Below are 26120 nucleotides of genomic sequence, written 5' to 3'. Positions count from 1 at the left end.
AGAAGTAGTATCTCCCTACTGTTGTAGTTTGCATCTCTCACTCACACGACTTGAGTACGCCATCACCTGTGTGTGAGCTGTTTGGGTTCCTTCTTTTGTAAGTTGCCTGCTTTTGTTCTTTTCTGAGGATTGATTGCTCTAACGTTTTCCTTGTGGGTTCTCGGGTTCATCATCCATTTGTATTCTTGTCAGTTCTAGGCATGACAAACACCTTCCCTGTCTGCCCCATAGTCATTGGCACTGCCCACGGTGACCTTCCAGAGCAGAGATTCTTGTTCTGATGTGACTTCTTCCTGATTGTTTGTCTTTACTGAGTTTGGGACTTCCATAACCCGAGGTCACAAAGACAAGCCCAGCTCCTCCCTCTGACTTGGGAGTTTCACCTTTCACCCCTCCTGGAGTTGACAATGGTGTCTCCTGTTCAGGGAGGAATTGACTTTCCTCCCCCCAGAGCCTAGCTTTCCCATCACACCCCCTGGTGCATCCCTCCCTCCCGCTGATGCCTGTGGTGCCTGGGCCGCTTACCTGTGGGTCCCTCTGAGCTCTCAGGTCTCTTCTCATAATTGCTCCACCTGCCTCTTCTTGGGTCCAAACTGGACTATTTTGTTATTCGGGCTATGTGGTCAGTCTGACTGTCCCATAGGGCAACGCTTCTAATACTCTAACCTAAATTCTTGGAAAGAAACTGCTCCTGCTCCCAGGCACACAATTTAAATCAACAATACCCACAGAGTGAAAGGATTTTATTGACCACTTAGTTCTTTCTCCACACCTGCCCCTGGTAGGGGAACCCTGCCCAGTGACTGTCTAACTTGGCTCAGGGCCTCACACCTGTGCTTCCAGGGAAGGCAACTGTCCCCTCCTGAAAACCCTACTCATCACGGGCACTGGTACAGAAAGCCCAGGAAACAAATCTGGGACGCGAGGAGCCTAGCTCCTGACCAGAGTCCTAGGTGGCTGCTGCCAGGCCTGGTCCTCACAATCGCAAAGGCCTCAGCCTCCTGCCACACACCAGGCGCGGGGCGCGGCCAGGGCGCTGCCTTCCCGCTGGCCGCGTCTGCCTTCCGAGCCTGGTGCCTGCCTTCGGAGGCCTCCTTTTGGGGGCCTTGAAGGTACTGACTCTGACCGGGTGCCCAGCACTTCCACTCTCAGCCCTTCCTCCCCTTCCTTCCTGCAGGAGGCTTTTGTCCTGGGCTCTCTCACCTGTCCCTCCCCATGTCCTTCTGTGGGGGGTGGCGGGGGCAGGGGTCAGGCCTCCTCTGGTTTGGCCTCCTGCTTACGCTACTGCAGTGACTACAGTCCTCACTGTTCCTTCTGGCCCTTCCGGTGGGCCGCTCGGCTCCTCTGACACCAGGCAGCTCCGCTCTTTCTCCACCTCCTGACTGGAGGGTGGGGGGTGTGGGGGGCTGGGGGCACCACCTGCCCATTTTAATTAATTAATTAATAATTTTTATTGATGATACTATTACAATTGTCCCAGTTTTCTTCCCTTCACCCCCCTCCACCCAGCACCCCCCACTCCCTCTGGCAATCCCCCCTCTTTTGTTCACATCCATGGGTCATGTGTGTATGTTCTTTGGCAACTCCATTTCCTGTACTTGCTCTGAACATCCCCCTGCCTATTCTGTACCTACCAACCTGTGCTTCTTAATCCCCTCACCTCTTCCCCCAGCCCCCCAGACTCCTCTTCCCACTGGCCACCGTCCCAATGTTCTCCATTTCTCTAATTCTGCTCCTGTTCTGCTTGTTTGCTTAGTTTGTTTTTTAGATTCAGTTGCTAATAGTTGTGAGTTCGTTGTCATTTTACTGTTCATAGTTTTGGTCTTCTTTTTCTTAAATAAGTCCCTCTAACATTTCATGTAATAATGGTTTGGTGATGATGAACTCCTTTAGCCTTTTCTTGTCTGGGAAGCACTTTATCTGCCCTTCGATTCTAAGTGATATCTTTGCTGGTGACCTATTTGAAAAAAATAATAAAACTTCCTTAATTTAGTGAAGGAAACAGACATGCAAGTCCAGGAAGCACAGAGTCCCAAACAAGATGGATGTGAAGAGGCCCACACCAAGACACATAATTAAAATGCCAAAGGTTAAAGACAAAGAGAGAATCTTAAAAGCAGCAAGAGAAAAGCAGATAATTACTACAAAGGAATCCTGTTAAGACTGTCAGCTGATTTCTCAAAAGAAACCTTGCAGGCTGGAAGGGACTGGCAAGGAATATTCTAAGTCGTGAAAAGCCAGGACCTACGGCCTAGATCACTCTACCCACCCGCCCACTTTAAAGGTGAGAAAACTGAGGCTCAGAGAGTGTCAGTGAACGGTGGACGTGAGACCTTGAGGTTCAGGACCTCAGCGTAGTCGGTTTTGAGTCAGTGTCTCTGTGGCCGCCACCTCCCCCGCCACACTGTAGGGACCTGAGGGCAACGACTATTTATTTCTGAAACTACCGTTTCAGGAGGACCACCCAGACGGAGACAAGCCAAGGCTGCTTCTCCAGAGCTGGCTGTGGCAGGTCGGTCACCACCACTTGGGTTTGGTGGAGGCTCAGACGGGCAGGGGAGGGGAGAGTTCATAGTGAAAAGGGACGTTCCGAGTGCCCAAGGGAGGCTGAGGCACAGGGAGGCTGGAGGCAGTGCTGGAATAAGGGCTCCTGATTGGTCAGGATTGGTGAGTGATTGGTCAGGGGAGGAGGACTGACTTTTCTGGTTGATCCTGAACTGGAGTGGGGACAAAAGTTAGGGGCAATGGCGGTCACTGGTCACTCACGTCCTGGGTGTCCTGGGCTGATGGCTGCAGAGGCCATGGGTCTGTTCTCTTGCTCTGTGTGTGTGGTGTGGCCGTTGCCTCTTTGTACCCTCAGGCTGTCAGCATGGACACGAGGCATATGGATTGATTAGGGTTCATTTTTGCAGAACTGCACCATCTGCGCGTGTCTGACTGTCCTGAGACGGCTCGGACTTTCAACGTGCAGTCCCTCACCGGCTCCTGCAACAACGGGAGCTTTTCTGGGGAGATGCAAAGCTCAGCATCCCCGTTAACCTTGCAAACCTTCCCGAGTGTAAGTGGACGAGGCATAGATGGACACGAGTGGGATGGGCTGAGTGTCCGTCAGAGCAAAGACGTGTGGGCACAGAGTGGGGCGGGGTGGGAGCAGGAAGAGGTTGTTTTAATTAAACAATGCAGGGAGAGGCTCCTTCTGGAGTTAGCTGAATTTGGGGTCCCCCTTACTGTTCATGGGCCCTAATTGCTTGTGCCTGGGGCTCAGTCAGGTCAAAGCGTGTTCTGGAAGTTGGACAGTCTCCCTAGTAGAGGACCCTTGTTTCCTGAATGAGGGGCTGGACCCTGGTGGGGCCCCAACTAAAACTGAGAGGGGCAAACACACCCCCAGGCAGGACCTGTATACCCAAGTGTCTCTCAAAGTTTTGTGGGGGAGGGTGAATTTAGGGTGCACAGTGTTTATTCAGAGCCCCAAGCTTTCCAGGGCCCCTCACCAGGCACAGCTCCACAGGATTTGCAATCAAACCTTCACGCCCTGGCTAGTCTGAGGTTTGGGTCAAGGGCAGGCTCCTGGAGCACAGACTCCTCCCACACCCCAGTCCCCATAGATGCCAGGCTCCTCCCTGGAGTCCATTTGGGACCCTTTCATTGCCTGAACACACATGGCTGCCTCCAGGGCGACTCCTGCCCTTGACATTCAGACACGCTCAGGACATGGATGCTACTGCCTCTGATCATCTTCCCTGCTGCTCTGTGAGCAGCCATTTCTTAGCTCACTACCCACCGCAGTCTCCTCACACCCTGTTGTTTTGTCTTCGATGGCACAAATTATAACAATAACATGTGTTCCCCTACCACAGGGCAGGCTTTGCCCTGTCTCCTCACAGCCCCCTCCCCAGAGGTCATCGGACATGTGTCCTCCCAGACAGTGTGCAGGCCTGCATGTCCTGTGTGTACCCAGACATGTCCCACCGTCCCCCACACTCTGCACATGCTTCCTCCACCCCAGCTGTGTGCCTTGGGTTGGTGTTCAGCTGGGCACGCGGGCCGGGCTGCTCCCCACCATCCTGCCAGCCAATCGACTGCCTTGCTCTTGGCCACAGCCTTGTGTGCCACCCCGAGCGCCATGCTTTTCCAGGTGAAGTCTCTGTGAGGTCCCTCTGCCCAGACAGTCACACTCTCCCAAAGGACATGAGTGCCCTTTGCTGTGCCCGAGGCTTCATGGCTCCACACTTTGCACGCTGTGGACCACTGGGGACTGAGCGAGTGTGATCGCATTTTAAGCATCCATATTCCTCGTTCTCAGCGGGCTGACCGGCACACGGTGTCTGTACCTTTGCTGCCCGTGGGCCGCTCTCCATGGGGCTCCCGAGCTCCATCTCGCCCAGCTGTCTATTGGGGGTGACGTTTCTCTATCAGCAGGAGTTTCATACTTTCTGTACATGGATGATTTCGTCATGTCCCTGTGTTCTGATGGCTTCCGGCATGACCCCCTTGTGCCTCCAGGGCAGCGTTGGCCCCTCTGATACCTGACCTTTCCTTCTGTCCCCCCCACTCTGACAGCCCAGCCACTTTAGCTGCTGACTCATCCTCTCTCCTTAGGATTCTGGTCTCTTTCCTGATACCAGAGAAACAGGGCCATCTTCCCTCCCATACTCCTTTGACTTAGTGGAGACAACTGCGCTCTCTATCTCCTATGTGACAAGCCGTCTTCACCCGCCTGCTGTTTGTGGCATTCCTTGTTCCCTCTTACAGCACTTTCTGGTCACGGCTCATCCCTGCAGGAAGTTGCCCTTGCAGGGGCAGCCTGGGCTGAGTGGGGGCCCAAGGAATGGTGTTGGTCCCGGTACATTCCAGGAGCGTCCACGAGGACAGGACCAGCCAATGTCCCTAAACTGCCACAGCTGTGGCTCCTCACTCTGTCAGTCTCAGCTGCAGTGACCACTGTCATGTCAGTGTGTCTGGTTGGTGATGGTGACACTGCTGAGACCTCTGGGGACGCCATGCTGGACCTCCCAGTCCCCAGATGCTTTATGTGTGTGAGCCTGTCTTGCTCGGGGACCATGCACTCCCTGGGGCCAGGGCCAGCTAAGGGCTTGTTCTTCTACATCCTCCAATGCAGCCAGCAGAGTGCCAGGTTATAGGGGTGGACAGGGGTGGTCACGGGCAAGCCCAGGTGGGTGGTGAACCTGGGATAACTGTGACACCAGCCCTTGGGGTTTTGTGAGGATTCTGTACTGTGCTGGGACCTGGCCTGCCACACAGGGCGCCCCATTAATGTCCTGGCATAACCCACCTGTGATTTCCTTGACACAGATCTGCGCCCCCTGGACATCCTGGCAGAGGCGGTCCCTCCAAACGGCGCTGAGAGCGGAATCAGCGTGTCGCGGGTTCAAGGTGCGCTGGGACTCCAGCTTTCAGCCGCTGCCCTCCACACCATGAGCTTCCCGGCATCGAGGATCTTCGTCAGATGTGACCTCTTCCCTGAAGAATTTTCCATTGTCGTAACCTTGAAAGCTCCCAGTCTCCCCCCGAAGGTCAGTGCCACTTCTCATTTTCATGGTAGGTGACCCGCTGTCCTCAGCACCAGAACATGCGAAGGGCACCACCGACCTGGGCCACAGAGAGGTGCCAGTCAGGGTCTCCTAGACCTGTGGGGGCAGCAGTGTGGGCCTTGGTGGGTAGTGAGGTCCCCATCACTGCGAGTGAGCAGGCAGAGCCCGTGTGGCCATTTGCTTGGGGTTTGTACTGGCGGTTCTTGCAATTATAATGTTCCTGGTGTGCTAACCTGTCAAAGGCTGGGGATACTGCTTAGTTTTCACTTTGACATTCTTTCACAGGAAAGGTAAACAGTAAAATAACGAAACTTAACTTTTGGGGCCCAATTACCTGTGTCTTGCTGTGCCATCCACCCAGACCTAGCTACTGTTGCGTCCTCCTTGCTGGGCTGGGCGCCGCCCGAGTCAGGGATGGATGGCATCTACCCCTGTTTCCTGTGGCTTCCAAGACAATGCACTTCCTTGGTGCGCGACAAGCCCTTTCTGTTTACAAGTCAGGGTCCTTGGTCTCGGGCCCATGACCCTCCTTGTGGGTTTTGGCTGTGGACTGTGATTCCGTCTGACCTTTCTCAAGGAGTTTCTGCCCACTCAGCCTCACTCCTTTTGCTCCCTTGAATCTGCTGTCGGGCCCAACTGCCGAGTTTTCGATCCCAGCCATTGTGATTTTCAGTCCTATAGCTTCCTTTTTTTTTTTGTTTTACATGAATTCCAGTTCCCAGTTTGCATGAATTCCAGGTTAAAGTCTTTGTCTGGTCAGCTGCTGTCTTGAATGTGACTCCAATATTTGGAAGCCAGGACTCCATTCTGCCGACAACTCCAGCATGTGTGTCCCCCAGTGCATTTCCTGTCAGGCCATTTTTAATGGCCTCACTGAGACACGCTCAATATACCACACAATCCACCCATTTCAAGTCACGACTCAGTGCTGTTTGGGACAGTCAGCTGCCACAAACAACCCTCTCCACAGTCTGTTTAGAACCCCCACGCGAGCCCTGCACACTGTCGCTCCCCCCTGCCCCCAGCACTGAGCAACAAGCACTGAGGTGCTCTCTGCGCCCACACCTTTGCCTAGTCTGGACATTTCATGTCAATGGAATCACATAAGATATGGCTTCCTCTGTGCAGTCTGTGTTCGAGGTGCATCCACGCTGTAGCGCATGTCACGGTGTCATTCCTCATTATGGCCAAACCATATTCAACTGTACACTGTGGCTCGTTTATCCATTCGTCGGTTGATGGCTACCTGGGTTCTTTCCACCTGTTGACTGTTGTGAGCAAAGCTGCCATGAACATTCATGTACACTCTCTTGTTGGTGGACTAATATTTTCATTTCGTGGCGGGCACCTACCTAGGAGTGGAATTGCTGGGTCACGGTGCCTCTGTGATTAACTTCTGAGGAACTGCCAGCCTGTTTCCCAAGGCAGCTGCCCCGTCTTACATTCCCTCCAGCAGCGGTCGAGTGATGTGTGGTCTCTCCTCGTCAACACTTGTTCTTATCTGACTTTTTGATTCTAGCCATCCTCATGGGCTTGAAATGGTATTGTTTTGAGGCTTTGATTTGCATTTCCCTGACCAATAATTTTTTACATGTGTATTTGTGTATTTTTGGAGAAGTGTCTTTTCAAGTCTGTGCCTAGTTTTTAATTGAATTATTTTCCTTTTTTGAGTTATACGAATTCTTTATATATTCTAGATAAAGTCACTTATCACATATATGATTTGCATATATTTTCTCCTGTTCTATTGGTTTTCTTTTCACTTTCTTGACAGTGCCCTTAGAAATACAAACCCTTTTAATTTTGATGAAGTCAGATTTATCTTATTTTTCCTTTCTTGCTTAGATTTTTAGTGTTATATCTTAGAATCTAGTGCCAACCCTGAGGTCATGAAAATTTACCCCAATATTTTCTTCTAGGAGTTTTACAGCTTTCACTCCTAGTTGAGGTCTTCAATCCATCTACTTTTTGTGTATGGCATCGTGTAGTGTTGGGGTCCCCTTTCATCCCTTTGCATGAGGACTTCTAGTTGTCCCAGCCCCGCTTATTGATGAGACTATTCTTTCCCCTATGGATGGTCTTACACCTTGTTGAAATCCATTGCCCACACGTGCATGGGTTTATTTCTGGACTCTCAGTTCTATTCCATTGACAAATCAGTATTGTCTATCCTTACGCCAGTACCACATTGTCTTGATTACGATAGCTTTGTAGTAAATTTTGATATTGGAAAGGGTAAGTCTTCCAAATTTGTTCTTTTTCGAGATTGTTTTGGCTATTCTGCACTCCTTGTTAATCTCTATGAAGTTTGAAGTCAACTTGTCGACTTCTACTAGGAAGTCAGCTCAGATTCTGAGAGGGATCGCATAAGTGTGTAGATAGACAGGGGAGGGTCGCCTGCTTGACAATATCACGTCCTCTGATCCATGAGCATCGACATTTCTCACTGATTTAGAACCCCTTTAACACACTAATGGTATTTTGCAGTTCTCAGAGCATTAGTTTCCGGTTCTTCTGTTTCTGAGCACTTGTTCGTTTCATCTAATTTACATAATTTGTTGTTGCTATTCACAGTACTTTTCTATAATTCTTTTTATTTCCATGGATTGTTAGCAATGTCCCCTCCTTTGTTTCTGATTCTAGTAATTTGAGTCTTCTCGCTTTCTTTCCTGATCAAGGTACCTAAAATGTTGTCAATTGTGTTGATTTTTTTCAAAGAATCAGCTTTTGGTTTTATTGATTTTTCTATTGTTTTTCCACTCTCTATTTCACTTGTTCCTGCTCTAATCTTTATTATTTCTTTTACTCTGCTTGCTTTAGGCTTGGTCTGCCCTTCTTTCTCCTTGTCTTAAAGTGGAAGCTTCAGTTACTGATTTGAGACCTAGAAGTACTTACAGCTATAAATGTCTAAGGAGTGTTTTAGCTACACCCCTGTATTCTGCTCTTTTGGTCTGCATTTTCATTCATCTCAAAGTATTGTATTATTTCCCTTTGGATTTCTTCTTTCACACTTTGGTTATTTACAAGTGTGTTGTTTAATTTCTACATATTTCTGAGTTTCCTAATTTTTTTCTGTTATTAATTTCTAATTTTACTCCATTGTGTTCAGGGAACACACGTTGTGTTATTTCTATTCTTTTTAACTTACTGAGGTTTGTTGTATGTCCTGGCATACTTCTGTCCTAAGAATGTTTTGTGTGCACTCTGAGGAATTTGTATTCTGCTGTTGTTGGGTGGGGTGTTTGGTAGGTGTCTGGTTTATAATGTTCAAGTCCTCTGTTTGCTTGTTGATCTTTGGTCTGGTTGTTATATCCATTATTGATTTGGGATATTGAAGTCTTTAATTAATATGGTTGAATTATTTATTTTTATTTTTGTTTCTATCCATTTTAGCTTCATGTATTTTGGTGCTTTGTTATTATTTACATATAAATATTTATATTTGTATATTCTTGATAGATTGACCTTTTTATTGTTATAAAGTGTCCTTCTTTACATCTCATAACATTTTTGTTTTAAGTCTATTTTATATGTTATTAGTATAACCACTCCAGCTTTCTTGTGATAATTGTTTGCATAATATATCCCTTTCTGTCCTTTAACTTTTAACCTATTTGTATACTTGAATCTAAAATGTGTCTTCTGCAGAGAGCATATGGTTGAATCTTTTTTCCAGTCTAACAATCTCTGCCTTGTGATTGGATTTATTCATACATAAATTATTATTGACATATTACTAATCTTCATTATTTAGGTATTTTGCATTTTCAAATTCAGCTACTTGCTAAAATCAAATTGTAACCTGGAAAATCAGTACTCACAATGCTTTCACTGCCATTCATGGGCACGTACAGAGCTGCAGAACATTCGATGTTCCAATGCGTGCCTTCTTGTTGCCGCTCAGACTATAGACAACGGTCCTTTATTTGTCTGCTTAGTGCCACGTTTTTCACCTTTCTGTGCTTTCATCGGTGATTTGCTTTTGAAAATGGACTCCTCAGTGCGGGAGGCTGCGATGTGCCTCACAGAGAGAACATGTGTTGGAGAAGCTTCGTTCAGGCACATTGCACTGCTGTGGGAAATGAGTTCAGTGTTGATGAATCACCAATAAGTATTAAACACATGTTATGAGATTATACATTTGCCTCTGCCCCCAGTTCTCGCCTGTATTTGTCTTTGACCCTGGTTCCTGGCACAGAGCTCCTAAAACCCTCGTAATTTCCTAAGAGGTAGGCACACTAAACACATCTTTTGTTCTAATGGTTGGTCTTTGACTCTGGTTCCTGACGCAGAGCTCCTAAATTCACTAGGATTTCTTGAGTGATAGAAGTGTCTTTTGCTCTAATGAGGGGATTCTGGGTGGCTCCTGGATGGGGGGGCTGGTCACCAGATAGAGCATGCCATTACTAGAAACTTGGAACTTTCAGCCCCACCCCTCACTCCACAGAGGGGAGAGAGGCTGGGAACTGAGTTACTAATTGATCATGCCTGCATGGTGAAGCCTCCGTAAAATCCCAACAAACTGGAGTTTGGAGAGCTTCCAGGTTGGTGAACACTTCCACACACTGGGAGCTCTGCACCCCAACTCCATGGGAACAGAAGCTCCTGTGCTCAGGATTCTTCCAGACCTTGTCCTTTGTGTATCTTCATCTGGCTGTTTATCTGTATCCTTTAAAATATCCTCTGCAATAAATCAGCAACAGTAAATAAACTATTTTCCTGGGTTCTGTGAGCCACACTAGCAAATTATAGACCCAAGGCGGGGGTTGTGGGAACCGCTGATTTGTAACCACGTCAGACAGAAGTTTTAGGTCACCTGGATGTTCACTACTTGCAATTGGCATCTGAAATGGGAGCCATCTTGTGGGACTGAGCTCTTCACCTGTGGGGTCTGTGCTCACTCTGGGTGGTTTTGCAATTGAATTGAATTGGGGGACACCAGCTTGCATCAAAGAATTGGTCAGTGTGGGGAAAAAACCACACATCCGCTGTCAGAAGCATTATGTGTGAGAGTAAAGAAAATACACGGCATTTTCCCTAGACATGCTTCAAACAAGGTTATGTGTTGAGCAGCTGATGGAAAGGAGACCAGCTCACTGGCACTAACCTGCATTTCCCCAGGACCAATGGTTCAGTGTTTGCTAATACAGTGTTCGCAGTGACTTTACAGACACAGTTACCACTGACAACAAGAATCAGCAGTGGCTACATTTGTACCTGCTGTGTTATTTGTTTCCTCTGTGTCTTGTGTCTTTTTGGTGTGGTCCTTTAGTCCTTTTTTTTGCTTTCTAGTGCTTTTTGCATGTAGTGAATACTTTCTAGTATGGCATTTTCATTTCTTTAAGTAATGTTTTACTATAGTTTTTAGTTTTCCTTAGTGTTTGCTCTAAAGCTGACCATATATTTACTTTAAATTACCAGAATCAACTTCTGATTAATACTAACTCTTTTCCATATAAAAATGTTGCTCCTTTTTATATATAACTGTCTTCATTCTTGTCCTTTTTATGGGCTTGCTGTTTTATACATTGCACCTATAAATGTTCAACTCAACAGTATATTGTTATAATTATTACTTAATATACTTTTATGACTTTTAAGGAGCTTAGAGAAGGAAAAAAAACATGTACATATTTATCGCTTTTGCTATCCTAACCTTCTTTTTATCACTTCTGATTTTCCTCACTTTTTTCTGTGGATTTCAGTTACGATCTGGAGTAATTTCCTTTGCCCAATACGGTTTTGCTCCCATGTACCTCCTTTGTGCTGATATTCCCAAATACATTACATTGTTATATATTATAGGCCCAACAATACATCATATATATACACATATGTATATATATAATTATATATACACATAATATATAATGTATATATAATATAACGTGTAATGTATATTGTATATAATGTATATATAATGTGTAATTATATATATACGTATGTGTATATATATGATGTATTATGTAATTTTATATAATTAATTTAAAATCAGTTAATAGAAGAAAGGATAAAATATGCATTTGTGCTGTCTTTTGTAATTATGTAATTACCTTTACTGATGCTCTTTGTTCGTTCCTGTGGGTTAGAATTTCTGTTTGGGGTCACTTGCTGTCATCCTGAAACACTCCCTTTAGTATATCTTCAAAAAAGTGAGTCTGCTAACACCAAATACTCTCAGTTTTTATTTATTTGGGAATGTGTTTTGCCTTCATTTTTGCAAAATAGCTTTGTTGGATACAGAATTCTTGGTTGACAATTCTTTTGAGCGCTTGAAATAGCCCACTGCTGCTGGTCTCCATTGTTTCTGATGAGAAGTCAGTTGTTAGTCTTGTTGGGCTCCCTGGTGAGTGACTTGTTGTTTCTCTCTTGCTGCTTTCAGGACTTTCTCCTCACTCTGACTTTCAGCATTTTTATTACAATATTTGTGGATTTTTTGTGTGTATCTTATTTGGAGTTTATTGAGTTTCCTGGATGTATAGATTAAAGTTTTTCAATAAATTTGTGAAAATTTCAGCCATTGTTTCTTTGAGATAATAATATTTCTCCATTGTGGCCTGACTGCCACAAAGTCCTTTAGCAGACCCATAACCCTACCCATCAGAGGTCAGTGAGGCTTCAAACCCTGAAGCTCACTGGTTCCCCAACAAGTCCTTGAGGGAGCCCTGGGCTAATTTTGTAGAGCCCTGCAGCCCTTGTCCCTTCTGAGGCTTGGCAGAGTACAGTGACCATAGAATGAGAACACGAGGGGCCACGACCAGACACTGCTCAGCAGGGCACAGGGGTAGAACTGAGGTTTGGACTCCTACAGGCTGTGCAGGTGTCTGCGGGACAAGGCTCCAGGGACAACCAGGCCCTGACAGTGTACATGCACTATGATGATGTCCAAGAGTTGACAGTAGAGTGGTGGCTCACAGGTCACCACATCCTGATGACCTTCTGCCTGTGGAGCGGGGTTCTTGAGGGAGGAGACCCTGCTCTGCTTTTCACACAGGGGCTGCAGGAGTCCCTGAGGCCTCGGAGCAGGTGACCATCTAAGCTGTGAGGAGAGGAGGAATGTATGAGCATTAAGGGGAGGGTTCTATGAAAGTTCAAGGTGCAATAAACCAAGACATTTGCCCCTCATGGTTGATGGGGAGCTCTACCCACAGATCTCCTCCAGTCACTGCGGATGAGAATAAAAATGCCCAACGCGTGATTTGCTTGGGGAGGAAAGGTGACCAGTCCCTCAAAGGAGAAAGGTCCGGAACACCTTCTTCCCTGCATTTTTATTGAGTTCGGCTCACACAGAGATACATAGTATGCACATAAAGCTCATCAACAAGTGCTCAAAATGCCACTGCCATCATTTACAGATAAAAGTTGAAGAAACACAGGGATTGTCTCTGGTCAGGGTTGGCTTTAGCTCAAGTGTCTGTTTCACAGCAACAGGGCACAGCAAACCTCAAAGGACACAATGTACATTCTTTCTCTGGCTAGATTCGTCCCCAGGAGCCATCTGTTCCAGTACAAGGTCACAGCTGCCTCCTGGCATAGTTCCCAGGCTGAGTCAGGCAGGGAGAGCAAAGCAGCTAAGAGACTAGGAGACTTTACAGAAAGACTAAGGACTCAAGCTATGACAAAGCGAAGGGTGAGGGTCTTTCTACCCCTTCTCTGAAGACCCCTAAGTCCTTCCCTGATGGCCCTTCATGACAATGCCTGTCTTAGGTTGTCCCTCCTACTTTGAGGGATTTTACCCACCATTGGCTAACCAGTCATCCACCAGGGCCAAGCATGGGCAATTGAGGGAGGCAGGGGCTGTGCTCCTGTCAGAAGGTAATGTTCTGTCTCCTTAGTGGCTCACATCCCCAAGGCCTTTTCACTCAGTTCTAGCTGTGGGACAAAAAGCTACAGTCCCTGAAACCAGGTTGGATGGCTCCCAACGTGTGGTCATTCCTATTGTGCGAGTCTGGGTCTGCATCCCTGTCACTCTCTGTGAGCCAATCTCTGCCCCCAGAGGGAAATTTTTTTTACACATGCCCACCCCAGGACTCACGCCCAGTAGACACATACCCCCTCAACTCCCACTACAGGTGGCTTCCTCAGCCCACAAAGTGCATCCCCCTGTGTCCAGGCCAGCTGAGCATCACAGACCATCCATAGCTGACCACATTTCCCTTTTTTCAAAGATTCTGGGATGGTCCCATCCTCCTCCCTCCATGGGAGAAGTTATGTTTATAAGAGCAAATCCCCATGGGATGGAGAAGAGGGCTGTCACTTTCAGAATTGCCTGATTGCTACTGTTCCAGCAAAAGCACCACAGCACTTCTACTGCCTTTCCTCTGGGGACAAGCACTGCCAGGATAGCCCCAGCCCCACTCAGGAGCCTCACAGGCAGTGGCGCTCCATGAGCCCGCAGCGTGGAGTCACAGCACAGCATCCAACACCAACAAGGAAGGGAAGGCTTCACCAAGCCTGCTGCTGGCAACACACACACACACCCAGGAGGGTATAAAAGATGACAGTCCAGGCATTGTGCACACACTCACACACGCTCACACACTCACACCCTCAAACACTCCTCCAGCCCCACCACCCACCATGGCCACCTCCACCCGGTCCGTCTACTCCAGTGACCTGAGCTACAGCAGCCGTGCCTGCCTGCCCGGTTCCAGTGACTCTTGTACCAACTCCTCCTGGCAGGTGGACGACTGTCCAGAGAGCTGTTGTGAGCCCTCCTGCTGCACCTCCAGCTGCTGCCAGTCCACCTGCTGTGTCCCCAGCTGCTTCCAGTCCACCTGCTGTGTCCCCAGCTGCTTCCCGTCCACCTGCTGTGTCCCCAGCTGCTGCCAGTCCATCTGCTGTGCCCCCAGCTGCTGCCAGTCCATCTGTTGTGTCCCCAGCTGCTGTGCCCCAGCCCCCTGCCAGACCCTTATCTGTGCCCCAGTGAGCTGTGTGTCCAGCCCCTGCTGCCAGGTGGCCTGTGGGCCCAGCCCCTGCCAACCAGCCTGCACCAGCTCCTGCACGCCCTTGTACTGCCAGCTGTCTAGCTGCCAGCCCTCCTGCTGCACCTCTTCCTCCTGCCAGCAGTCTGGTTGCACACCTATCTGCTGCACACCCATTTTCAGCAAGCCTGTGTGCTGTGTGCCCATCTGTTCTGGAGCCACCCCCTGCCCCTCGTCCTGCTGCAAACCCTCCTCCTGCCTGTCCGTCATCTGCCGCCCTGTGTGCAGACCCACCTACTACATGCCCATCTCCTCCTGCTGTGCCCCCTCCTCCTCCTGCTGCCAACCCAGCTGCTGCCGCCCGGCCTCCAGTATGTCCCTGCTCTGCCGCCCCGTGTGCTCCCGCCCAGCCTGCCGTGTCCCGGCCTCGGCCCAGAAGTCCTGCTGCTCCTAGGGCCAACTCTGACTTCTACCTGAAATCTTTGGAGCCTTGAGGCCAGCCTGGGGTCTCTTCCTGCCCCTGATCCACCCACCTGTCAGGCTGGGCTCAGCCCTCAGTGCCTGTGGTGGCTCTGAGTTTCCTCCTGGCCCTGTGTCTTACCCAGTGTCCTCCTCTGTGGCCTGATTGATGTCAGCTACCTTGTCCTGTCCTTATGTGAATGACCTGCCTGTTAACAAATAAAGTCATTGTGAGTCCCTCTTTGAGGCCTGGATGCATATCTGTGAGACCATGGTGAAGAGCTTAAGAGCTTGGTGTGGCGTGTGGAATGAGCCACTTTGAGAGCTGGCCTTGAGCTGTGTCCAGGGCGACAGTCAGTGGGCAGGGCTGGCCAGCCCTCCTACCCTCTGTCCAGGTTTCCTGTGGGACAAGACCCCCTGCAGCCTCCACTGCAAGGGGTCCTGCTCACCTGGGAGACCCCCGAGTGCCTCCCGGCCACCTCCACCAGGGAGGGACAGAGTGGCCACTTGTTCAGGTGCTGAACCTTGCACATCAGGGCCTTGGGGCTTTGCTAGAGATGAAGAAGGCCCCATTTAATAAGTCATCTGCCTTGAAGGCATGAAGCCCATCCAGGTTCGGCTTTGGGAGGGCTGGTTCCAGGCTCTCTCCAGTGACCCCAGGCACAGGGCAGTGTTTCCATCTGTGTGAAGACACTAAGAGGGTGAAGCCATGTGGGGTGACAGTGGGGCTTGTGGTAGTCAGGATTCTTAGAGCAGCCAATAGGACATGTGGGTGCATGTGTGTGTATACAGAGAAATGTATTTTGAGCACTTGGCTCATGGGACTGTGGGGCCTGGGAAGCCCAAAAATCTGAGGGTAGGCCAGAGACACAGGGGAGAGTTGATGTTGCAGCTGGAGTCCAGAGTTGGCTGGGAAGGAGAACTCCTTCCTGCTCTGGGACCTCAGTCATTTCTCTTAAGGCCTTCACCTGATTGGGCGAGGCCCACCCACACTGTGGAGGGCAATCTGCTTTACTCCAAGTCCACTGATTTAACATTCATCTCATCTAAGAAACACCTTCTCGGCAACATCCAGATGTGTCTGATCACACAATTGCTGGGCATCATGGTCTGACCTAGTGGACACATCACAGGAACAACTAGCCAAGAGGGGTGGGATATTTGGAAATGGCAGGGCTTACTGGGTGCTCCCCTCAGGAATTTAAGTGTTAAGGCAGATCACCCTCTTGGGAAACAGAGAGGACCATTCATACCGGCCCTGCATGGACAGAGCTGGGCAGGCTCTTTACTTAGAGATTCCAGGCCTGGCCTGGGCCATGGTGGTCCCCACTGAGGAAAGGCCTCGGCTGGGGGTCTCAAATGCTTTCTGGTTCCATTTGAGTGACGCTGTGCTTGGTGATGTCATGATGTACAGACCCCAAGTCAGAAGGAAGCAGGGGTCCCGTGGAGGGTGCTTCCTGGGGCCAAGCACTGTTCCCACCAGCAGCATAGCAGACTGACCACTTGTCCAAGACCCCTGTGGATGCCAGCCCAGCACCCTCTGGAGCATGGTGCAGGGTGGGTACTGTCCTTCCTCCCTGGCCCTTGTGTCAGCTCTCCTCTGAGAACAACCCCACCAGCCTCAGCCTGGGTCCTGCCGCGACCCTCTGCCTGACTTGGCTGTCCATCTCTGACCCTCTCCCTCCCCACAGGGCCAGCCAGGCACCCTCCCTCCCTCCCATTCTGCCTCTGCCACTCCAGCTAGTGCCCTCTCTGCACACAGCCAGGTTGAGCCTTCTAGAGAGTCCACCTCAGCCCTCACAACGCTTTAATTGGCAGCGAGCCCCAGTGGGATGTCCCAGCCCTCCTGCTCACCATCCCCTCCCCTCCTGGCTGCCCACTCCCCAAACTTTTTAGAGTTTCTTATTCCTGAAACTATTTTAAAGCCAGCCTTTTATCTTTGAAAGTCTCTGTGTAGGGTTTATGGTCTGTGAGTGAGTGGAACACACTGTTATTTTCTGCGTTAACCCTTTATCAGAAGTCATGCTTTTATAAAAGTATATGTGGACTTTGGTGAATGAGCTGCACTATTTGAAGTCACTGTGGGTCCAGTGGGTTTTCTGTCACATCTGCCCATTCTTGCTCACGATGGCTTCTTTCCTTCTTTCCTGGTGTGCTTGGTTACTATGGCTGAGAAGTGGCCTTTGTCCTTGGGGAAGTGCTTGGAGGCATCTTCCCACAGAGAGAATGTTCACTCTTGTCCCGCTTGGGGAACTCAGCATCCAGGAACTCTGTAACTGCATCCAAGCTTCTGTTTGGTCTCCCCCAGCCCCACTCCTGTGGCCGATGTGCTTTGAACTGCAAAGCAGGGAAGGGGCAGGCTCACATGGACAGGATGCTCCCGCCCTGGTCTGCTGTGCTGTTCCCAGGTAGGCCGAGCTGATACCCCTTCCTGGCTCACCTTCCCTGAAGGCGCAGCCTGCAGCCTGATGGAGAACATATTTGCTACCAGACCCCACCCTGAGGGGAGGCTTCTGGCTGTGATGTCTGTCCCCTTTATCCCACAAAACCGGGAGATCCCTAGTTCAAGTTTGCCAGATCAGCCTGTGCTCTTGAGAATGGAGGGACTTCTGTTCAGGGCTGTGGGTTAGAGCAGGGGCCCCGCCCTGGGGTCTAAGAACTGGGATGAAAATAAGAATTTCATCTTCATTTACACTAACCTCAAACTGAAATTTAGCATGTCAATCAATTATGTACACAGTCTGCAAACCCTAGCAGTATCAGCAGTGCCTGAGCCTGTCACCAGCAGAGATCAGGCATGTGGGTGACACACAAGGGCTGTCACAGGCCTCAAACCCCATGGCTGCATGAGGGTGGCTGTCGGGCCCAGCCCTGCAGCTTGCTATATACACGTTTGTTAGAGAAGCACATACCCGATCACTCCTTTGGTTTTCCACGTTTTAGCAACCATTTTCCTGGAATTGGTTTCCTTTGTAGTCTATTAGGTATTTCACTGTATGCATTTCAGAACAGCCAAAGGGTTCTTACACTTGGCCGGGGGTCTGCGGCCCAGGCCTGTGGACCATCCTGGACTGAGATTTCTGATCCTGCTCTCAGCCTTCCACCGCTCTAGGAAGACCCCCGGGCAGTCCCATTATTGTGGCAGGAAGATGGTCAAAGGAGCTCGCCCACAGGTTCCCAGCAGCAGAGCCCCACTGAACCAACGTCCTGATTCTCATTAAGTCTAATTAGAATTTCCCACACCGTTCCCCTGTTGTTTGCAGCAGCCCCTTCATTCATTCTTGAGGAGTCCTTTCCTTTCAGCTGTGTATCTTTAATAAGTCTATTTATTCTTCACACTTTTCAGGGGAGGTCTGTGCAAAACCAAGGCAGAGTTGGGAAGTCCCTGTTTGAATACTGGCAGGCCCCAGAAAGGAGGGCACATGCTTCTTGACAAGGTCACTTTAAGGCAGGGGTGCTGGCCCTGCCCTCTGTGGCCCAGTGAGCCTGCCCTGTGCTGAGCTCATGGGACCACGTGGGTTGGAGGCCCACCTCCCCTTCCCCACCTGGTGCCCCTGCTTGTGGGCGGGGTTGGTGCACCAAGTGGAAATGGAGTTGAGGCATTTCCGCACCTGTGATCCCCGAAGGTGGCTGCTGTCTTTCTGTGGGGTCTCCCTGCCCAGAGCCAGCACTGCTTTGTCAGGTGGCCACGTCTCCCACTGTCGGGGATGCTGGGAATGAAACTGGCTCCCTAGTGCAGGATCATGGGACAGCCCTCTTCTCTGCTCGGCTCTCCTATTGGTCACAGGCATGGGTGTAGGATGGTCCTCATTTCCACACCCTATAAGTCACCTCCATGGGAAGAAGGGAGAGGGGTTCTGAGTGTGGGTTTAGGTAGATGCCTACATGCACATGTTGCAGTTTTCACACTGTTTGTTGGTTGCTGTGCTTCATTGTAAAAGTAGCTAGCATCTCTTTGGTTTTTATTTTATGAACCATCCCGAGAGACCTTGTTTCACTTAGTAAGAAATATTAATAAAATTTACTTTACATCTACCAACTTAACTCTGGATTCTGGCATGTTGACTAAGTTCTATACTTTATAAGTTTTCTTGTTTCTGTTTCTTTTTGTCTTTAAAATATATACCATGTATTTTTCTTCTATCATCTCTGCTGTTTCAAAGGATATATATTGTTTTTAGTTACACTAATAAATATTTGTTTTCCTTTATTTTCATGCTTTAATTTTTTTAAGATTTTATGTATTTATTTTTAGAGAGATGGGAAGGAAGGGAGAAAGAGAGGGAGAGAAACATCAATGTGTGATTGCCTCTTAAGCACCCATCCTGGGGACCTGACCCACAACCCATGCATGTGCCCTGACTGGGAATCGAACTGGTGACCCTTTGGTTCATAGGCCAGCACTCAATCCACTGACCCGCACCGTCAGGGCTCATGCTTTAATTATTAAAGTCAAGAACGAAACAATGAAATGTGAGAAATTTCTATTTAGGACAAAATTGATATCCTGCCCCTGCCTGGGGCAGGATACCAATCTTTTCAATCTTTTGAGTTTGGTCTAAAGCAGAACTCTCGAGCAGAAATATGGTGCAAGCCACACACAGGTAATTGTAACTATTATAGAACCACATTAATAATGAAAAAGAAACAGGTAAAATTATTTTAATAACACATTTTATTTAATGCAAGACATCTAAAATATTATCATTGCAACATGTGGTAATGTCTCTCACATTAGACAGCACAGAACAAAGCATTAGAATCACACCAGTGTGATCGCGCTGGGATTCATCACACCCCATAGGGCCCCTTCAGTGTAACCAGTCACGGTGGGATGCAACACACCCCATAGGGCCCTATCAGTGTGACCAGTCACGGTGGGATGCATCACACCCCATAGGGCCCCATCAGTGTGACCAGTCACAGTGGGATGCATCACACCCCATAGGGTCCCATCAGTGTGACCAGTCATGGTGGGATGCACCACACTATACATGTGTTGTAATAAATTGGAGACTTGCATTTGTATTAGGACCGATTGCACTGGTTACTCAGAATTACCTCCATGTTCCCCTTTGCTCTGAAGCTAGTCCAACCTCCGTGTTCTTGAATTCTTCTGTTGGCTACATCATGTGGTCATTGGTTGTATTTCTTTAAGTGTTTTTTTCCAAGAGCGAAAATAAGTGCAGCCCTTTGTAAGCCCCTGCTTGTGTTAAAATAGGCGGATGCAGTCCTTACCTGAGAAAGTTGTAATAAGTGGGAAGAACCAACCTCAGTGCCCAGCCTTCCCCCGAAGTGCTGTGTCCTCACGGGCGGGTGGGAGAGGCATCGGGGTCACAGTGGCATCGGTTCGTCTCCAGGTGGCAAGCTGTCCCCTCCTGCCTGGAGAAGGGACTGTTTTCATTCCTTTTTATTTAAAATCTTGTGATTGTGTGCCTAAGGTGGGCTCTACAGACCTGATTCTCCTGACATTCCTTCCAGCCCAAACGTATGCGCCTTGGCCCACTCAGCTCAGAGTGGTCCACGTCCATTATTTCTTCGGGGGTCTCTTTGGCCCTCATTGCCCATTCTCCCTTCCTAGCAGCTGTTACCACGTTGATCTCAGCTAACCACACCGTTTACTGCATGTTCTCTCGTTGTATTTGTGGGTTCATCCTTTACCTCTGTGTTTTGAAGGAACTAGCAGTGTTTGTCCTTAAAACCACTGAAAGGCTCCTCTGTGATGGTCACTTTCTTGCTTCCTGCCTCCATGAATTTTTATCCAGCGACTGGGTGTTAACTTTCCTCGGACACTTGCTTCCTCCCGTTTGGAAAGGAGAGGCCTGGTTTCCAGTCCCAGCCCTGCCACCTTGGATTGCATGACCTTAAGCAGGTTGCTGAACCTCTCTGTGCCCCGGCTTCTCATCTGTTCACAGTGAGTTCACGTAAAAGTTGAGTGCACAGGTGTGACGCGCTCAGAACACCACCAGACATAGGACACCTGCTCAGAAAATGTCATCTAACGTCGCCAACAGCATCATCAATGGTATCATAAGTGTCTTCCTACGATATTGAGGTTTTCACCAGAGTCTGCCCATGGCGGCTTTCTGTTTCAGGTTCGCTGGGACCATGCCTTGTATTCCATGAGGAGACACCTTCTCTTTCCCGTCTGTTCTCCATCTCTGAACTAACTCTTTCAGACGTCACTCTCGACTGAAGCAAATACTGGCCAGATGGGTTATTTGCTCACCATGCAGTGTGGAGTGGATGGGATATGCTGAAGGCCATGGAGGTTTGGGTGTAATACTCATGGGAACCGAATGACTGGGGAGAGTGCAGACCTTGTGCCCCGAGTCTCCCCATAACATCATCACAGCCCCTCACTTACCCAGACACATGGCGTGTGCTCTTTGCAGAGTTTTACAATGGAGGCCACATGTACTGACTGTCCATTAATGTTCCTCTCATGGGCTTCACGTGTGGGGTGTGGCTGCCCTGGGCATCTCTCGAGCATGCTCATGTGGGCAGGGGTGAGGGCGGCTGGGGGCTGCGTGTGGACTTCAAACCGGGCTGCTGCATGGATGCGACTCAGAACCCATTTGCACTAGCTGTATTTCGTAAGATGTGCAAGTGCCACTTTACACTAAATTGAAAAATGCTTCAAGTAATACAAACATCAAAACCACCCCCAACACGGGAGAAATAAACCTGAATTCATGACCGTGGAAATGTCTTAAGATCTGAAGTTCAACTTGGCATGATCTTCTTGCCTGAAATATTTTCCAGTTTTCTGGAGCCAAACAAGGAGAGCTGGGAAGCACATCCTGCAACACACTCACAAGTTTAATGAGTAGAAACTGATTGCAGGAAATAAACGGGCACTAATGAGGGCTCTCCTGCTACAGGCTCTCAGCCCCAACGAGGAAGGGAGGGCGTGGGGAGCTGCTCAGTGGGACAACACAAGCCAGGGAAGGTATAAAAGCTGACAGCCCAGGCACCTCACACACTCACACTCACACACTCCTCCCAGTTCACCTCCAGCCCTACTGCCCCGCCATGGCCGCCTCCACCCTGTCTGTCTGCTCCAGTGACCTGAGCTATGGCAGCCACGTCTGCCTGCCTGGTTCCAGTGACTCTTGCACCAACTCCTCCTGGCAGGTGGACGACTGTCCAGAGAGCTGCTGTGAGCCCTCCTGCTGCGCTCCCAGCTGCTGCCAGTCCACCTGCTGTGCCCCCAGCTGCTGCCAGTCCACCTGCTGTGCCCCCAGCTGCTGCCAGTCCATCTGCTGTGCCCCCAGCTGCTGCCAGTCCATTTGCTGTATCCCCAGCTGCTGTGCCCCAGCCCCCTGCCAGACCCTCATCTGTGCCCCAGTGAGCTGTGTGTCCAGCCCCTGCTGCCAGGTAGCCTGTGGGCCCAGCCCCTGCCAATCAGCCTGCACCAGCTCCTGCACACCCTTGTGCTGCCAGCAGTCTAGCTGCCAGCCCTCCTGCTGCACCTCCTCCCCCTGCCAGCAGGCCTGCTGTACACCCCTCTGCTGCACACCTGTCTGCTGCACACCCATCTGTTGCAAGCCTGTGTGCTGTGTGCCTGTCTGCTCTGGGGCCGCCCCCTGCCCAGCCCCCTCATGCTGCCAGCCCACCCCCTGCCCCTCATCAAGCTGCAGACCCTCCTCCTCTGTGTCCCTCATCTGCCGCCCTGTGTGCAGACCCTCCTGCTGCGTGCCTATCTCCTCCTGCTGTGCCCCCACTTCCTCCTGCTGCCAGCCCAGCTGCTGCCGCCCGGCCTCCTGTGTGTCCCTCATCTGCCGCCCTGTGTGTTCCCGCCCGGCCTGCTGTGTCCCTGCCTCAGCCCAGAAGTCCTGCTGCTGACCAAACATGTCCCACAAGGGCCAGCCTGGCTCTACCCCATGACTGTGGTCCTCCGAACCACCCCTCAATCCGGTTCTGAGCTGTGTTAGGTAGCCGCCCCCATCCAGGATGGGGTCCCCCAGGTCTCCACTGTCCTGACCTGACCTCTGCTCCCAGGAGACCTGGACTTCACTGCTTCCCGAGCTCTTGCCTTCACATGCCTCTCAGTCACTTATTTTTCCCTACTAGTTTCTCTTTTGAGTCACTTGACCTCAACTCTCAGCCTGTCAATACCTCCTTGGGCACCCCAATAAACTCATTTCATGGTCAGATTGCTTCCTTCGTGTGACTTTGTGGGGTATTGGGTGACACATGATTGTCACTGACATTGGTCCCCTCCAGCCACGAGTATTTCTGAGAATGAGTAATGGAAAAATCCCGAAGGGCAGTGGCCTAACTCCTCCTGGTGGGGCACCAGGTGGGACTCTCACCCTGGCCTGGAAGGTCCATGCCTGGGGCTTCCTCGAGGGTGGTCACCTGCAGAAAAGTCCTGGTCTGGGGAGTTCTCAGGCCCCAGGGACCATTTCCACCCATTGTCCCATCTGGACAAATTCATGTCCCCAGATTTGCCCATCAGGAAACTCCTGGGGGGTCCGTGCAGCACAGACTCAGTGGGCCTGGGGCCACCCCTTGTCTTTCACCCACAGGTCTACACCATTAGCAGAGACCTGATGGAGTGATGGTGGGAGGGGCTGCCCCAACCCTGAAGGAGTCAGAGGGACTGGATGACCTTCCCATCAGGGCGAACCAAAAAAGTAGCAAAGCTGTGAAGCTACGGTATTCAGATACTAGATTTGCGGATCACAGAGCAGGAACCCCCGAGAGGGGGAAACAAACTACATGGCTGTCACAGTTGGTCCCACTCACCCACTTGTGAACATGTCCAGGCCCCAGTGCAACATTGGGGAGCCCAAGTCGAGCTCCGTGCACCCCCGAGTCAGGGATGACCTTGGAAGTTGAGGGGGGCCCAGGCAGATAGTGTTTGGGGCCAAGAGAGGGGAGCCCTGCCCTGAGAAACCCTTGGTCCTCAAAGGGTCTCCCTCAAGTGTCCGTGAGGTAACGATCAGCAAACCCGCATGAGACCGAGACTGGGGCAAGCCACAAAATTGGACGGCATAATCCCAGAAATCACACGTGCCTGAAGCAGCGCCTGTTCCCACCTGTCCTTGAAACAAGATCTTAATTCTCAGGGCATCAGGGAGACCGCTCAGAGCATATCCCCTCCATTGTGGGTAAAATTAGCCCCAGCGTGACTGCTGGTTCAGTCCTCCCTGACCAAGCTGTTGTGCAAACTTTAAAGAGTGAGCCATTTCCAAGGAACTTAACTTCGTCAAGATCAAAGGTCAAGAACATTCATTTGGATACCAAATATCCAATACTCAGTGAGGTAAAATTCACAATTTTAGACATTCTTTCAAAATTTTCAGGCTTGCAAAGAGGCAGAACAACATAATCCATACTGAGAATAAAATCAATCCATCGAAACCAAACCAGAAATGTCCCAGCTGATAGAATTAGTAAGAGTTATGACTATGTTCCGTATGTTCCAGAGAAAAGGCTAAGCAAACATATTAAAGAAAGTTGAGGAAGATTTAAAATGACACAGGACATCTGGAAAGGAAAGCTACTCCATCTGAGTGAATATTACGCTAAATGAGGTTAATAGCAGAATAAATGCTGCAGAAGAAAAGACAAGTGAACTGGAAGGCAGAGCAAGAGCAAGTAAATGAAGCACAGAGAGGAAAAGAACCGGCCAGAGCATTGGTGAGCTGGAGGATGATGTCAAGTGACCTCACGTATTGCGTGTCACTGGAGTCCCCAGAGAAGAGAGAGAAGGAGGAACAGAAGAGAGCCTGTCAGGTTGGATAAAAAGACAAACTCCACTCTTCTGCCTGCAGGAAGTGCACTTTAGTTACAAAGAAACAAAGAAGGTAAAATGTTTTCATGAAAAATAAAGAGTAAGTTAAACCTCAAACAAGCCTGAAGTATGAAATGATAAAGATTTAAAGCATAAATCAATGAAACTGAAAGTAGTAAAACAATAGTGATAATCAATGAAATGAAAGCTTGTATTTTGAAATGGTAAATAAATGGAAAAACTCTACAATGGCTAAGGAAAAGATAATCACCAATATCAGGGACAGAAGAGGAGGCGTTACTACAGACCCCCCAGATATTCAAGAATGAAAAGGGACTAGAGCAAACAAGTCTACCCTCCAAAAATGGAAAACTCAGATAAAATGGACTCATTCTTTAAAGACATAGACTACCAAAGCTCACTCAAGGGAAAGCAGATAACCTTAATTATCTTTGTCAATTTAATAGACTTGGTTTCTTAGAGCAGTTTTACGTTCCCACATAACTTGCACGCTCACACAGGGTCAGCCTCTTTCACCATGAACACCTTGCAACGTCGACACATTTGTTACCAATGTGGTTTACTTGTTATAATCAATAAGCCTATATCGACACGGTGGTATCACCCAAAGTCCATAGTTTCCATTAGGGTTTACTCTTGATGTATGCGCTACGGGTTTTTATAAAGATATAATGACCCATATGGACCATTATAGTTCCTACAGAAATGTTCGTGCATTTCCCTGCTCCCACAAACCCTCTGCACCCCACCTATTCATCCAATTTTCCCTGCTAACTCCTGGCAATCACGGATCTTTTCACTGTCTCCATAGTTTTGCCTCTTCCAGAATGTCACCTACTTAGAATCAGACAGTGTGAAGACTTTCAGACTGGCTCTTGTGCTTAGTAATGTGCATTGTGAAGTGTAGGTTTCTCCATGTCTTCTCATGGCTTGATGGTTCATTCCTTTTTTTTTTTCCCTAGATTTTTTTACTGAGGTAAAATAAAAATAATATAAAACTTACTATCCTAACACTGTTTAAGTGCACAGTTTGGTGGTAGTAGGTACATTCATCATGTTGTACAGCCATCGCTACCGTCCACAACCAGAACTCTCTTACCTTGAACACATTAAACAACAGCTTCCCATTCTCTCCTCCCTCGAGCCCCTGGGAAGCACCATCCTATTTTCTGTTGCTAAAGTGCCTCCTGTAGGTGGAATCGTGTAGTATTTGTCTTTCTGCGATGGGCTTATTTCACTTACCATAGTATCCTCATGGTTCTTCCTGTTCTGTTTCCTTTTTAAGGGTGAGTAATATTCCATGGTGTGCATGTGTATTTTGTTTACCCATCCATTCATCCCTTTGTCCATCAGTGGACACTGGGTTGCTTCCACACTTCAGCTATTGTGAATGATGCCACTAGAAACATGGGTTAACAA

The 26120-nt window shown here is 49.2% G+C and overlaps 3 protein-coding genes across 3 annotated transcripts in view; all 3 read left to right on the top strand.

The window, feature by feature from the left end:
* The first annotated feature begins 5319 nt into the window (after nucleotides 1-5319).
* TSPEAR (thrombospondin type laminin G domain and EAR repeats) overlaps nucleotides 5320-26120 on the top strand; it is a 50287-nt gene continuing 29486 nt past the window's right edge. Inside the window, exon 1 of the mRNA XM_024562145.3 lies at nucleotides 5320-5534. Coding sequence (XP_024417913.2) covers nucleotides 5436-5534 — 99 coding nt within the window. The 5' untranslated portion in view covers nucleotides 5320-5435. The remainder of the gene's footprint in view (nucleotides 5535-26120) is intronic.
* Nucleotides 14133-14930, top strand: LOC112308497 (keratin-associated protein 10-7-like). Its single transcript, XM_024564772.2, has one exon. The coding sequence runs from the start codon at nucleotides 14133-14135 to the stop codon at nucleotides 14928-14930; it is 798 nt and encodes a 265-aa protein (XP_024420540.2).
* On the top strand, nucleotides 21971-22783 carry LOC112306310 (keratin-associated protein 10-3-like). Its single transcript, XM_024562196.2, has one exon. It carries the CDS (start codon nucleotides 21971-21973, stop codon nucleotides 22781-22783), a length of 813 nt encoding a protein of 270 aa, XP_024417964.2.

This window comes from Desmodus rotundus, chromosome 2 (assembly GCF_022682495.2).
Source record: "Desmodus rotundus isolate HL8 chromosome 2, HLdesRot8A.1, whole genome shotgun sequence".
Lineage (NCBI taxonomy): Eukaryota > Metazoa > Chordata > Mammalia > Chiroptera > Phyllostomidae > Desmodus > Desmodus rotundus.
Note: the sequence above shows the minus strand (reverse complement) of the source record. Positions and strands in the feature narration are given on the sequence as shown.

Coding starts and splice junctions, on each gene's coding strand:
- LOC112306310 (XM_024562196.2), top strand. CDS start 21,971: ATGGCCGCCTCCACCCTGTCTGTCTGCTCCAGTGACCTGAGCTATGGC.
- LOC112308497 (XM_024564772.2), top strand. CDS start 14,133: ATGGCCACCTCCACCCGGTCCGTCTACTCCAGTGACCTGAGCTACAGC.